General features: G+C 41.7%; 1 protein-coding gene across 8 annotated transcripts in view; it reads left to right on the top strand.

Annotated features, from left to right (window-relative positions):
• The window catches only part of RPS6KC1 (ribosomal protein S6 kinase C1), a 144,087-nt gene that overhangs the window by 73,390 nt on the left and 56,628 nt on the right, over nucleotides 1–14,069 (top strand). For all 8 annotated transcript variants that reach the window (XM_084828813.1, XM_084828812.1, XM_084828807.1 and 5 more), the window contains 2 exons: nucleotides 4,146–4,267; nucleotides 9,035–9,127. In XM_084828813.1, coding sequence (XP_084684939.1) covers nucleotides 4,146–4,267; nucleotides 9,035–9,127 — 215 coding nt within the window. The remainder of the gene's footprint in view (nucleotides 1–4,145; nucleotides 4,268–9,034; nucleotides 9,128–14,069) is intronic.

Raw genomic sequence — 14,069 nt, 5'->3', positions numbered from 1 at the left:
CAGCTTGGACTGTTGCTGCTGCCACAAAGTATGCCCTTCCAGTGCCCATCAATAGGAGGCCCTCAGGGCCAATTCACACTTGGTGCTGGGACAGCTACAAGTTTAGGTGCATGCATTTACCCTTCATGCTTTATGTAATAACTAGCGAACATACCTGGCTTTGCACAGGCTGCAATAGCCTTTTGTTTGATACAGCCAAGTGTTTGAGCTGTCAAAGTTGGACACATGGTGCCTGCCCCGGCTGAGTAAAGCCATGGCCACTGGTGCCCCGAGGCACATTACCTGCCATGCTGCAACCTTATAGGCCCCTGAGGGAGGGGTCTGACCATTCCACCCCCCTGAGGGGGGCTCCTACCCCATAGCAGGGGGTAGGCATACAGCAGTGTCCCTGGGCCTACTAATCTCCCCTTAGCTTCAAACTGTATGGACTACAAAGCTATGTGCTGGTTAGGGAAGTCTGCCCCTAGTGGCTGAAGAAGCTACTGCAGGCTTCACCCACATGGACACATTTAACTTAATTAAAATTTAATAATGCATTTAAAAAACAAAATAATAGTGAGGTGCATACCCTTGGATCCCCTTAGTATGCATGTCAAGTTTCAGGTGTCTAGGTTTCACGGACTTGGCGCTAACAGACAGATGGACAGATGCACATACTCTTTTATCATTATAGATTGTGGAAACTACAGCTAGTGTGGTAGCAGTGAACACAGTGGCTGCATAATGTTGTCAGGCAGCCCTTCAAGCTGCAAGGAAAATGAGGCATACATTTTTCTGCTTATTATTTTTACTCTTCAGTGGCCAAGGAGAGCACATTTTAACCTGCGCAGCTTGGATGCAGATACAAATAGAAGAAACGTTAATTCTTTCACATGCAAGATGGTTTGCAGTGGAGGAAGCAAATGGCTAGAAATGGCTAGAAGCCGGCATGTGTTGCGTAGTAGCTGTATAGTTCTCCCCCCCCCCTTTTTTTCTTTTTTAATATTCTGTTTGCAGTAACGGTGAACAGAGCATCTAAAATAACCACTTTCACATTGCAACAAACACATCATCATTTGCTTAAAAAGAGTTATAATTACAGTTGACGAAGCATGGCCACCATAAAAATGCATTAGTTTAGCTTGACACATTAATTACCTGTTTTTGCAGATGTTTTTATATATTGTTGTGCGAACAGTTTACAAAATAATTACAGGAAAGTCATATGGAAAACAAGCTAAGGGGGTGGTTTCTCGCCCTAAATATTTTCATTCATGTGAATTTGTGCGAGGCACAGCTGCTGTATAGTAAATGGAGAGAGAGGGAGAGGGGGGTGGAATCTCGAAGGGTTTTTTATTTGAAGGTCCCTGTCATCAGCATTACCACACTTTTTATATCTTTCTTCAGAGGAGGATAGTTTTTTTAAACATTTAAAAACAGCATTACTGAATTTTTTTAAAAAAATCTGACTGATTTAGGTGAAAAACGTTGATCTTTATCAAATGAAACACAAATAACTGCTGGTATCTAGGAAAACATCTAAATAGAAAATGAATATTTTGTTTGAAGTGGGATGACCTTGGATGAGCTTGCTGTTAAAATAATTAAAAACTTTAATACAGTTAACACTTGTATTCTGTATGTGTGTGTTTCCAAAAAGAACCCTCAACACTTAAAAATCTCAAGGTGTATTTAAAAGTAATGAAGAGCTGGATGTATCCCATTGAAGATTTCAAGATATGTGTTGGGATTATGAATTTTAAAAATTCAGAATAATTAGCTGTTTCTTTGTCTACTCTTTCTTTATGTGGTGATAGAATCAGAGGCTTTGGAGAGGCATCTTAAATGTATTAACTGTTACAAACTCAAAAATACATTGTTATAAGCAGCAGTTATCTGTAGTCTCTTTCAATTAAGGAGAGACAAGATATTTTCCCCTTTGGCTTTGTAATTAATAGCTCAAAAAGAACACGTTAAAAATGTTAATATTAAATGAAGTACTAAAATTGTGTATATGTATATTATAGACTTTAAAGTGAATGTCCAAAATTTGGTGAATCTTGTGAATGCAGACAACCCTAGGGAATAGTGGGAAATAGTCATTCATGAAGTTAATTTGGGATTGCCGCCACACTGGCATTCACCAGATTTTGGATCTTTACTGGAAGATACATACTAGACCGCTGAGAAAATGACCTCGAAATTCTCCCCCACATTTATGGCCCGGGGGGGGGGGGGTCCACCGAATTTTTGCAGAGGGAGGAGAAATTCTTCAGCAGTTTCTCACAGGTTTGTTTCTTTTTTTGTAAGGGATTTTGGTTTTTTGCACTGCCATTACAAGTAGCAACAGCATCACCTCTGTTGGCGGCCTCACCCCCATTTTGCATCCTCCAAAATGCAGGTTGATGGGGGTAGCGTTGTATCTAGCTCCAGGACAGAGGTGGAACTATTGCTGTGCCAAAAATCTGTCCTCCAATTTCCTGAAAGTTTTCTTCCCCCATAAAAGAGGCTTCAACTTTTCTACCTCATCCTCTGGATGTTTTATAAAGCATTTTGAAGGCATTTTTGAGCTTATCTAATCACTGCCAAGTGGCCGAGGGTGCTGTGTGTGTCTTTCCTTTCCACTACATAGCTCTCCATTGCTCTGCAGCCACCTAGCCTGCCTGCACTTTTTGATCTGAAAAAGCCTTATGGTAGGAATTACCTCATGATATCTTCCCTTGGGCTTTAATTGAAGTGCAGGAAGCCAAGGGGGCTACAGGCTGCTGGAGACGTGATTGTACAATGGAAGATAGGACACTTGGGCATGCTCCTCAGCCACCTCATAAGTAAGGGAAGTGCAAGAACCCCGAACCCAAGAAATGATAACTTCTCCCAAAATTTCTCCTTTGAGCTTCTTTTCGAAAGCAATTTATTTTCTATGAAATTGAAAGAATTGTTTAAAAAACTGTGGAAGAAATTTTCAGCACCACACTACTGTGTGTGCACACGAGTGCACGTGTGTATTACAGTGTGTGTGTGAAATGAGATGAGATAATAATGTATTTATTGTTGAGTAATTGTTTTGTTTCCTCACATTTCATTTTTTAAAATTAAATTTGTAACTGTATGAAGCTACAGTTTTTGGATTTTGTCTTAGTTACTAGAAGAATGTTCTAGTATACTGACCCATAATCCCAAGCAGGTGTGTTTTTAAGTTGTGACCTTTTTGCATGTTTGTTTGTTTGTTTATTTATTGCATTTATACCCCTCCTTTTTTCCTCTTGCAAGGAACCCAAGGCAGCTTACATTATCCTCCTCCTCTCCATTTTATCCTCACAACAACAACCCTGTGAGGTGGGTTGGGCTGAGAGTGTGTGACTGGCCCAAAGTCACCCAGTGAGCTTCCATGGCCGAGTGGGGACTAGAACCTGGATCTCCCAGCTCCTAGTCCAACACTCTTGCTGCTACACCACACTGGCTCTCTGTTTGCTTATCACTGGTAATGTCTTAAGGATCTAGAAATTTTACGTTGGGAAATGCTTTCCATTGGTATGAAATGGTTATAAGCATTGAGAAAAGAGTGAATTGCCATGGTTTTATGGGTAATCAGTATCCATGATTTAAGTTGGCAGTTTTCAGATTTTCAGGTAACATTGTCTACAGTGTCTTGCTTGCTGATGAACTGCAAAGTGTCTTCCATAGGGCCATTTTATATTGCAGGGGATTCTGGGGCATATTCTAGGGCAGCTTTCCCTGACCTGGTGCCCTCCAGTTGTGTTGGACTTCAGCTCCCATCAACCCCAGCCAGTATGGCCAATGGTCAGGAATGCTGGGAGTTGTGGTCCAAAACATATGGAGGGCACCATGTTGGAGAAAGTTATTTTTAGGGTAATGCGCAGTTCATTTGGGGGCAGTGGCCAGGCTTTGCCATTGGCCCATATGACCCAAGAGTGTCCCTTAAAACACATCTTGTACTTACCTGGAACTGCACATTAATAGTTAGTGGATGGGCAAACTTCAGGAAACTTTGCCATTGCTTACCCTCCCATTGAGGAGCTCCTGATAAGCTTCCAGTGTCTCACAGTGTGCCCCAGAAAATGATTGACTCTATCTGAAGCTACAGGAAAGACCTCAACCCCTCAAAAGTCAAATGTTTTGTAACAATATCCTCTTACGGCACACAGGGGAGTCGAGCCCAACCCGTCGTGAAGCAGTGAAGAGGAAGACCTCAGAATATCTGATGAGAGCCGAAAAAATTTCCAGCCTCTATTGTAGACCTTCATCAGAAGATAGTTCCACCACTGGAGTAGGTTCTGTTTATTTTATTTACAAAACAATTTAAAGTTTCTTGGGTTGGGTAGGTGTGTATGCACTTCACATCTGCTTGTATCTCCTTATGATTAGCGGAAGCAGAATGAATTATGCCAGATAAAGGGCATCTCTACACCAGCCTAAAATCCTGCATTTAAAACAGGGCTTTCTGCTTCTGTTTTAAATGCAGGATCACGATGACTCCCTTTTTCACCCGCTTCCTTTCTCCCTCCTTCTCCCTGCATCTGAGTCTTCTATTATTGTTCATTGATCTCCCTCCTCTTCTTGCCACTTTTCCTCTTTTCACGGAGGGAACTCAAGCGGAACAGAACGGGGTAATCTGATAGCTCGTTATCTGCAATCTATTTAAACATGGAACACAGGGCATTTAGTGCAGAAGACACTCTGGAGGTTCATGACATCATGTAAAGAGCCCGCAAACTTCTGTGAAGGAGCAATTTCAATCTCAGGATAAAAGCTCCGTGTGAAGAAAGCCGAACAAATATATGCAAATATGGAACAAAGGATGGCAGATGCAGAGAGGGAAGGCAGCCTTCTTGTCCTTTTTGACTCACCGGGAATAATTTTATTTCTTTACTGATTTTCAGCTTAGAAGAATGCCATGTTAAAAATCACTAAACAATCATAAAGGCAAAATAAAAACTATTAAAAGAGTCACACCAGCTAAAGTCAGTATTCCAGCAGGATCATCATTATTTGTAGCTGAAGAAAACCTTTCTTGTTTTGGGAAGAAACAAGGAAGTTGCTTGGTAAATTTCCCTGGGCCTGAACGTCTAAAGGGCAGGTGCTACAGTAGAAAAAGCCCCACCCCAAATCTCAACCAATCATATTTCTGAGAGCCAAATCATATTTGGCTTTTTCTGTGTAGTTCTGGCCTTGGGTGTGGGGCAGTGACAGGTGTTTTTTTTTTTACAAATTGCCAGCGTGCCCCCCCCCCAATCTAGATCGGGCCACTAGCGTGGGTGGGGGTGCCCCCTGCTCCTGCCATTGCATTGCATATGTTTTTAGGTGTTTAAATTATTTATTGTTTTATACTGTTTAAATTGATTTTATCTGTATGCCGCCCTGAGATCTTAATGATACAGGGTGGGATACAAATGCAATAGATAGATAGATAGATAGATAGATAGATAGATAGATAGATAGATAGATAGATAAAAAAAGAATCCACTGAAACAAATGGATCATTTGGGGGGCCATGCAGTTTGCAGTTCTGATCCAGATCAAGACTCTGTTAGGGGGCATGGGGTTACAGCCCCCCCTCCAACCCTCACGGTAGGGTCCCAATCCAAATCTGGCTCCCTGTGGCGGCAACCCGTCAGAAAACACCTGCATTCAAGACCAGAACAATGTTGAAAAAGATAACATGAAGTTTGGCCCTGAGATGAAGGAAACTAGGAGCAAGGTCTTTCCTTCTGGTTTGGAGGGTAGGCAGACAGGGAGGAATGTAGAAAAAAGGCATTCCATAAGAGCATGATGAAGGGCATCTTGGCGATCCTTGCTGAACATTAAGGAGCTTCTAATGCCATCTTTGGTGTGATCTTTTATATAGATCTTCTTTCAGCAGATAGCAGTAGTTAAACATTTATGGAACTGAAATTGTTGCACTTGGGCTTGGAATTCAGTCCCGAGTCACTCTTAAATAAATCTTGACTCTGTCCTTCCTCAACCACGACAATTAAAAAAAAAAAATCCCCAAGGACCTTTCTGTTCTTAGCTTAGATGTCTTTTGCTGCAGTCTCACAAAAATGTGTGTGATTGTGGATGACTGCTCTCATGTAGCAAATGTTAAAAGTTCCAAACTTCCTGTCTGTCTACATTTGTATCACAGAAGGACAAAAAAGGGCAAATGAGTCTTTCATCTTACTTTGAACAACCCTAAGAATAGTTGAAGGCAGCTAGTTGCTGTGAATAGGGAAAGAGGAAAATTAATCTGCCTAACTGAGTGGCAATTACCTTTGTTGTTGTTTTGAGCCTGTTTTTTTTTTTTTTAATGGAGAGTAAGAACAAAATGGAAAAAGAAACCTCACATAAGCTTTGGAGGACTCATGAGATTTTTTTTCCTCCCGTGGGGCTGGTTAATTGTAAGTTAATTTGTCGTTGTGGTGGTGGTGCAGGGAACCCTGCCTTACCAAAGAGGGTTGAGCGTAAATTCCCTTTGGGTTCTTTCCATTCTTACAACGAAGGTCCTTAATGAAAGATTACAATTTCCTACATGACAGTGACTTCTGTTTGGGAATTTGCATAATTACCATGAGTAATTCATCTATTTTGGCATAAGTACATGCGGCTTGTGAGAGACACACAGCCACTCTAGCCACATGGAACAGGGTTGAAATGTGGTCCAGGATATCAAGTTTTGACCTAAGAGGCCTAGGACCAAGTGTCTGCTCAGCAATAAAGTGGATGGCCTTGGAAAAAAACCCCTTCACTTCAACTGTCTTAACTCAGTCTCCTATTTAGAAAAGCCTGTGGATTGTTAACTTTGCAGGATTCCCAATGGCTCTAGTTACGTTCTGTGGGACAAACTTAAAATGGCCTACAACGTGGAACACGGTTGAGAGGGAATAGGTTTAAAATATTACAAAAGGGGACCTGCAGTGAAATGTTGCCCCATATCCCCAGCCCCAACAGGCATACTCCTCTTTGTGGATCCAACTGCCCTGGAACAGGACCCTTGTAGTGTTTTACAGGGCCTACAAGGAAGGAGGTTTTAGGAGCTGGAAAAGGAGAAATGACATAGGTTTTGTTTCTCACCACCCTCCAAATCTCAGTCATTAATGCTACATGCTGTGTAGTGGGACAGGGGAAAGGTTACTCGAGAGTGGGAAAGGGAAAAACTGTCCTTTATCCTTTCTTCCCTCCTGAAACCGCAATGTATAGTGTATTCTTCCCTCCTGGGGCGAGGGGAACTATAGGAGCTGAAGCGGCTCAACTCCCCCTGTCAGTGTTTTTCTTGTTCTTTTTGTTCCGCACCCCTTCTGATACCCTCAACATTTTGTGGTTCCTGGAGGCCTCCGAGTATTATCAGTCCCCATTGAGCTGCTTCCCCTGCTCTCCCTTTTCATTTAATTTATAAGCTAACATACTTTACATACTGAGAGAGTTCCCTGAGCATGCAGAAACTTTTGCCTCTGGGTGGATGTTCCCATTTTACTTCCAAGCTGATAGGTTATAAGGAATAACATTAATGGCAGATCTCGTATTTATATCCTGTCTCATTCTTATTTATTTTATTCATTCAGTTTATATCCCAGTTTCTCATATAATGTTATGTCCAAAGTGGCTTGCAAAAACATGCTTTTTGTTTCCCGGGTTGGGGGCGTTCTAAAAAAAAAATCATGGTATATTAAAGATTGCAATCAGTGAGTTTCTTTATTGTGTATTGTTATTGTTATGCATGTTCTTTTTGGTTGCCTTTACTTTTATTTCAAAAATAAAATAAAATAAAATTCCGTATGAAAATTATTATTAAAAATGAGCAAAATACCCTTTATTATGGTGCGTGGAATGTGTGTGAAAGGAGGGCCACAAAAACAACAGTAATATAATAAATAATAATAGCAACAACATTAATTTCTATGCCAGTTTCCCACGTAAAATGTGGAAAATCTATTAATTGCATCCTATATTCTTAATGTAATATCTGAAACGTTGGATCAGGTCTACTGGAGGCTGGAGCCTGGTTTTAACAAATTAACTTGATTCCCTTAGCGAAAAAGATTCTTCTGCTTTGACATTATTTTTATGATTATTTACCACTTCTGAACTAATTCACATCTTTCCAAATTTAAAGCAGATCTTAAATCTCTGGACTTGTGAAATTATTTTACCTGCCCTGTCAGTGCAAAAGAAAGCTTCACTTGGAAGTCAGAGGAGGGACAGTCACTCACCTCAGCTTTTTCTCCCCTTCCTCTTTCCCAATATTCTTTGCCCCTCCCTTCACTTGTCACACCTAAATATGACTTCATAGGCCCCCTGCACATGTGGATTGTGTGAGCATTGCATGATTACCAAATGTGTGGCTGGGCTGCTAGTGCTGCTCCTGGTATCAGACATGCTGCTAGGCCTGCCCCACAGACATCCATACTCACACAGGGGTTCTGATTGCATGCAAAACCTCAGCATCAGCAATTGTAGTTAGGTGGGGAGTCACTTTCCTGTGTTCTTTTTTTTAAAATAAAGATATATGGCAGTCTTCCCCAACCTGGTGCCCTCCAGATGTGTGGGGCTACCATTATCCACAGCCAGCATGACCATGCTGTTTGGAGATGGGGAGTGGTATTCCAACACAGCTGGAGGGCATCAGTTTGAGGAGGGCTGCCCTATAGCTTGTAATTCTTTTTCCCCCTTCTCCCTTCAAATCCCGACGAATGGGACTAGATGGGGTTTTCAGCAGAGTTCCTGAGTTTTCCTTGCATGCACAAAGACCTGGGAAAATGTCTAAATCGTGAATATTTAAAAAATATTTATACTCTTTTTTGCAATATTTCCATTTTCAGTATCCCTGCAATTTATTTACGATCAACTTCTTTTTTCTTTCGTTCCCCCCACCCCTTCTTCTTCTTCTCCTTTTTTTTTTTTTTTTTTGCATTAAGGACAAACAGCAAACTTCTTTCATCTCCCCTCTCTCTGATTTATGATAAATTTAGTTTCCTTCAGCCTGGCATTTGCTCCAGCAGGCAGTCTTCCTTCAAGTACCACCCTGATTGATGTTGTAATCTTTGATATCTTCCATTAGCCTCCAGGATCACTAAGTTCAAGGCCCTCTTGGAACCTAAGGAGCCCTGCCGAGGAACTGAAGGCCTTTAGAGTCCTTGGGGTGATTGACAAGGTAATTCTTCAGTGTCTCTTCAAGAGTTCAGTCATAAATCGACTGCATGCTGACATTCTGTCTTTGAAGCTGTGGATCTTAAGGATATGAAACAAAGGGGGAAAATGACTCAAATGCATCTGCACTTTAAAATAACAAAAGTAGGAGGGGAAAAAGGCTTTTATCTAAGCAATTCATGTAAGGTCATGCAAAATATATTTGAGTTAAAGAATAAGGCACATGTTTGGTGCCATTCTGTGAGAAGGGCCCCGTTTTGTTTTATTTTTAATTAAAAAAATCATTACCCTGTTTACTGTGTACTAGCACAAAAAAGAAGAAGTTCCAATAAGGTGCCAGGCCGCTCATGCAAATGACAACTTCGAAAGATTGTAAGATGGAAAACTGTGCAGCCTGTTCCACAGAAAAGGTGACTTCCCCTTGCCTTCCCATACTCAAAAGTCAGTGCAAATGCTGAAACGGGTTCTTCGGCATGCATATTGGATTTCACTGAGCTATAGGTTGGGTTCGGCTGCAACTTGAGGGAGAACTCAGAACCTTAAAAATTATTTCATTGGTGCTTCCCCCCCCTTTATTTTTTCAAAAGAGTTGCATTAAAACTGAGCAAACATTTTGTAACATTTTACCTGAGGACTCCTAGGGAAGCTATGCTACCCAAACTGGGTTGGTGGGCTTAAGGCACTCTAATCTTTAGGGCTAAAACACTGCAAGGGAGTAGTTCAGCCAGCCCTGACAGTCTCCAGCTCAATGGATTGAGTTCCTTTTCTTGGCTGGCCAGAGTAGAGGTGGTCACATGGCGCGAGGCTCAGAGGCTGTTCTTCCGATGTAAAACTTGCTCCCAGAGAAAGGCATTATGTGGGTGGCATACACATGGCAAAACGTGAGGTTAGCATTTCTTTGGTCATGTGGCTCTTTTGGGATAGTCCTATAGCTAGGCTACTAGATTCTTACTCATGGGGTTGTCCCTAAATTCACACCAATGTCCAACTTTGTTGTAACATTTTTCTTCTGAGAGCTGTCGTGGGAATCATTGCAAAAGTGCTTCTGTGGAAGCATGTTGATCAAAGGAGGCCCCGAGTGAGATGGTGGGTTGGATCTAGAGATAAGTGTGCTGAAGGGGACTTGCAGAAGCTGACTTTCCAGATGAAGGGGCCTCTACCTGATTTGGGGAGATCCTCCTTTTCTCCATCAGCCCATGCCACAGCCCAGTCCTATTCAAGAGGGTATCCCAACCCTCAGGGGAGAGGCTTTTCAGGGGTCAGCTTCCGCTAGCCACCTTTGGCATGCTTATCTCTGGGTCTCACCTTGAAAGCACACACCTTTTAGTATCCTAAGTCACTTTACTACTATGCTGTTTTGCATTAAAAGCTGTTGGAGAGGCTTTCCCCCGCATCCTAACATCTGAGGGTATAGCTGGTTGAAACAAGGGGAGAGTTTTCTCAGCGGGTGCTGCTAGGTTATGAAACTCCCCTCCTAGGGAGGCCGCACTTGCCCTCTCCTTGATGGTTTTCACTGCCCTATGAAGAGCTTATTTTGATAGGCATTAGGCCTGCCGAGGAGCTGATGTTTTTATGCTCCCTGATCCCTCTGTGACAGTGGAGGCTGATGGCTCCAGTTTCGGTGGGGCTGTAAATCCATTCCAGGTTTCAGTCTGAACCAGCCAGAACTCTAAAGGAGCTATCCAAGGTGCTGATCCTATTTTGGGGATATAGTTCAGCACCTTCGATAGCTCCTTTAGAGTTCTGGCTGGTTCTGACTGAAACCCAGAATGGATTCACAGCCCCACTGAAATTGGAGCCACCGGCCTCCACTGCTCTGTGAAGTCTTAACTGCTGCCCCCCCGAATTTTTAAATCATTTCTTTTTTCTTTCCTTTTTTAGTATGCTTGCCATTTCTGTCCCCCCCCCCCATTTTATGCTGTGAGTCGCCTTGAACGTTTCTCTCTAGAAAAAATGGGTTTTCCCAATAAATACATAATTAAAACACTGGCAGGTTTCCAATGGCAGGAGGCAAGTATACTCCTAACAAGTGCAGTCAAGCTGATGGTAAGCTTGAGGAAAGCTTGTGGTGGTCTTTCAACCCTAGGCGGGAAGGCAACATAATGTGGGAAAAAATGTACAGGTTTTGTGGGGTTGGTGTAGGAGTGACCGGGGATGGGGGGCTAAAGAGGAGAATAAAAGTAAATGTGGAAAAGGTGTTTCCTCTCTGTTCTTATCCATTAAAGGCTCAGGGGAAGGAACTAGGAAGACAATTGTGCTTTCCCTTCCATCTTATACGCATACTTTGATAAAATACATCCAAATCCCTGCATACTTCCCTTTTTGTTGTGAGTATACAATAACCAGATGTGACTCCTGCAAGCCCAACTGAGAGACCAAAAGAAAAGCTGTTATAAAAGTGGCAGTCCCGTTTTAATACTGTGAGTTAGCCCCTTAGCAAGTCAAACATGGGTGGTACTCTATTGAATCAATGACAATTTAACTCATAAAGTCACAGTTCTTCATTTGGCACTTAATTCACCAAGATTTTGGTAGTTCCTTGTGTATTTTCTCTGATGAGGGGATGGCACATGGATGTTTACTCTTAATTCTGAGTTTGATCCTTCTAAATCAGGGGCAGACAACATGCAAAACCTTACATGTATTTTTTAAAAATCTGCAAACATAGTGGCATCCGGAGCTACTATGATGTGCCAAAAGGGTCAGATTAGATTGTTAGCAAGCCAATTTTGACCCTTTTGGGACATTGTAGGTGCTACAAGCTTGCAAACAAGGTAATTTTGATCCTTTGGGCATTCTGTAGCAGCTTTAGATGCCATTTGGTTTTATTATTATTTTTAATGCCCCCCCCTTTTGTCACCCATGGGGTGTGTGCAACCCATGTGGGGTGGCGGGTGGGGAAGCTAAATGAAATGAAAATGGCCCCGGATCTGCCAAAGTTGCCGAGCCCTGTTCTAAATACTGTGTAGAGAGCTGGTATAGCCCTGCAAAGCACCTGAGCCATGTGCTGAAAATCCCTGGTTCATATTTCAGTATCTTCAGGAACTTGTGTTAGACAACCATCTCTCTGTCTCAGGATAACCATACTGGTCTACCTTACAAAGCTGAAAAAATTCTTGCAATAATGTATATAAATTACTTTGAGTAGGGGAGAGAAATTCTATAGAAAAATAGAAATATATTGATATATCATGTATATTACAGGTATGTGTATAGGTATCTAAACTCTAAGTAGGGCTAACATTGTGTATGTGTGTGTGTAATTATAACAATGATATATAAAGACTAACAATAGAGTATTCAGAAATATATTTAAGCTAACCGCTTCTCATTTGAAACAAATCCCGACACATACACAAACATGTGCACACATGCACACACTCATGCACACCCTTTAGGTGGTGGTAACACTCACCCACTCCTTCTGTTTTGGAAATACTGAAAAGTGCCAGATTCCTAAAGCCTCAGAAACGGAAATTCTCCCAGAACTACAGACTGGCACTCATTTGCTAGAAACGGGGCTGGCTGTTTAAAGGAGAGAGCTGGCTACGTTAGGCTGAAAGGGATGGAACCAAGGCCCCCAATATCTGTTTGGAGGTTGGAACGATGCCCCCCTGTCAGATCAGAACTTGGCAAGTGCTGAAAATATCCTGCAGTGGGAAAATGTGGCAGCCTGCTGCTTATCAGCTGGTGCATACACAGAGTTCCCTCACTAGCATAGGGGCTCTGGACTGGGCTACACCTTGAGTTCTTTTGAAAAAAGGCAGGAGATAAGTTTTAAAATAAATTACAATTATAATTTTAGTAATTATTAAATTTATACATCGCTTTGTACTGCAAAAAAGCAGTCTAAAAGTAACTTTCACGAACAAATACAGAAATCTGTAATTAATTAATATAACAGAAGCCCACCCAAAAACAATATAAACCATAATCAGCACAATAATACCAGTGAAAATAAACACGATAAAAACATAGTCTAAGAACAATATAATACAATTTAAATAAATAACAGCTGATTGTTGTCATACAATAAATATGTAGCCTCAAGGGTAACTAGGAAGTTTTCTTTTTCCATTGTGATTGTGATGCATTAAACTTGTAATACCAGGAGACCTTTCAGTAATGTCTTGCTGCCTGAATTATGAACTTCAGAGCACTTAGATTTGAGTCAATTTAGTTCCATTTCCTACAGTGGCACTAGGTCAGGCTTGTAAGTCAATGTCTTTTCCTTTCATCTGCTTACATCTACTTATACTGGTCTGATCTGGTTTGGTGTTTCTTTCTTTGCATATTTATTAAATAGCCTTGGCTGCAAGAGCAATTTGACCAGCCGATGATAGCTTTCAGCTGTGTATACTGTGTAAATCTGTAAGATGGTGGGATGATCCAGGAACTACTTAACCTCCTAATCCTTCACCAGGAAGGATGGCGCAGATAGCTGTAAGTCTTGGGGTGCGGCCATGTATGGGATTCATCCATTGCTGGAATGCAATCCAGAAATGTTTATGAAGTACCAGGACGAAGCTAGACTACTTCAGCTGGTCTGACGATGAGATGCTGGCAGCCAGCAAGATGAAGGCAACAGTCACTGCCTTCTAGGCCAGCCTTGCAAATAAAGAGAAAGAACACAAGATCAGCAAACACAGAAGGGTTTGCCAGGCTTGTGTGTTCTCTCTTTTATTCTCATTTGCTGGCAAGTAGGGGGAGAGAGAGAGAAAGAGAGTGAAAGAAAGTGCAGCCAGTTTGTGGGGATTTTTGCTGCAATGAGGCAGGTGGTCTAAGCTAGAAATGGCCAAGTGATTGCCCCAGGCCGAACAAATTTTATGTTGCTCCTTGTGGTCCTATTATATATTAATCTATGGGTTGTCAAACAGAGGGGGCGGTTTCCAAATTGTAAGTGAGAGAGAGAATCAGTCTGTTTTATATTAAATCTGCTTTTGGAT

The sequence above is a fragment of the Heloderma suspectum genome, chromosome 1, assembly GCF_057233095.1.
Source record: "Heloderma suspectum isolate Gila_16-S chromosome 1, 16-S_ref, whole genome shotgun sequence".
Taxonomy (NCBI): domain Eukaryota; kingdom Metazoa; phylum Chordata; class Lepidosauria; order Squamata; family Helodermatidae; genus Heloderma; species Heloderma suspectum.
This window is presented reverse-complemented; position numbering and strand designations above follow the sequence as displayed.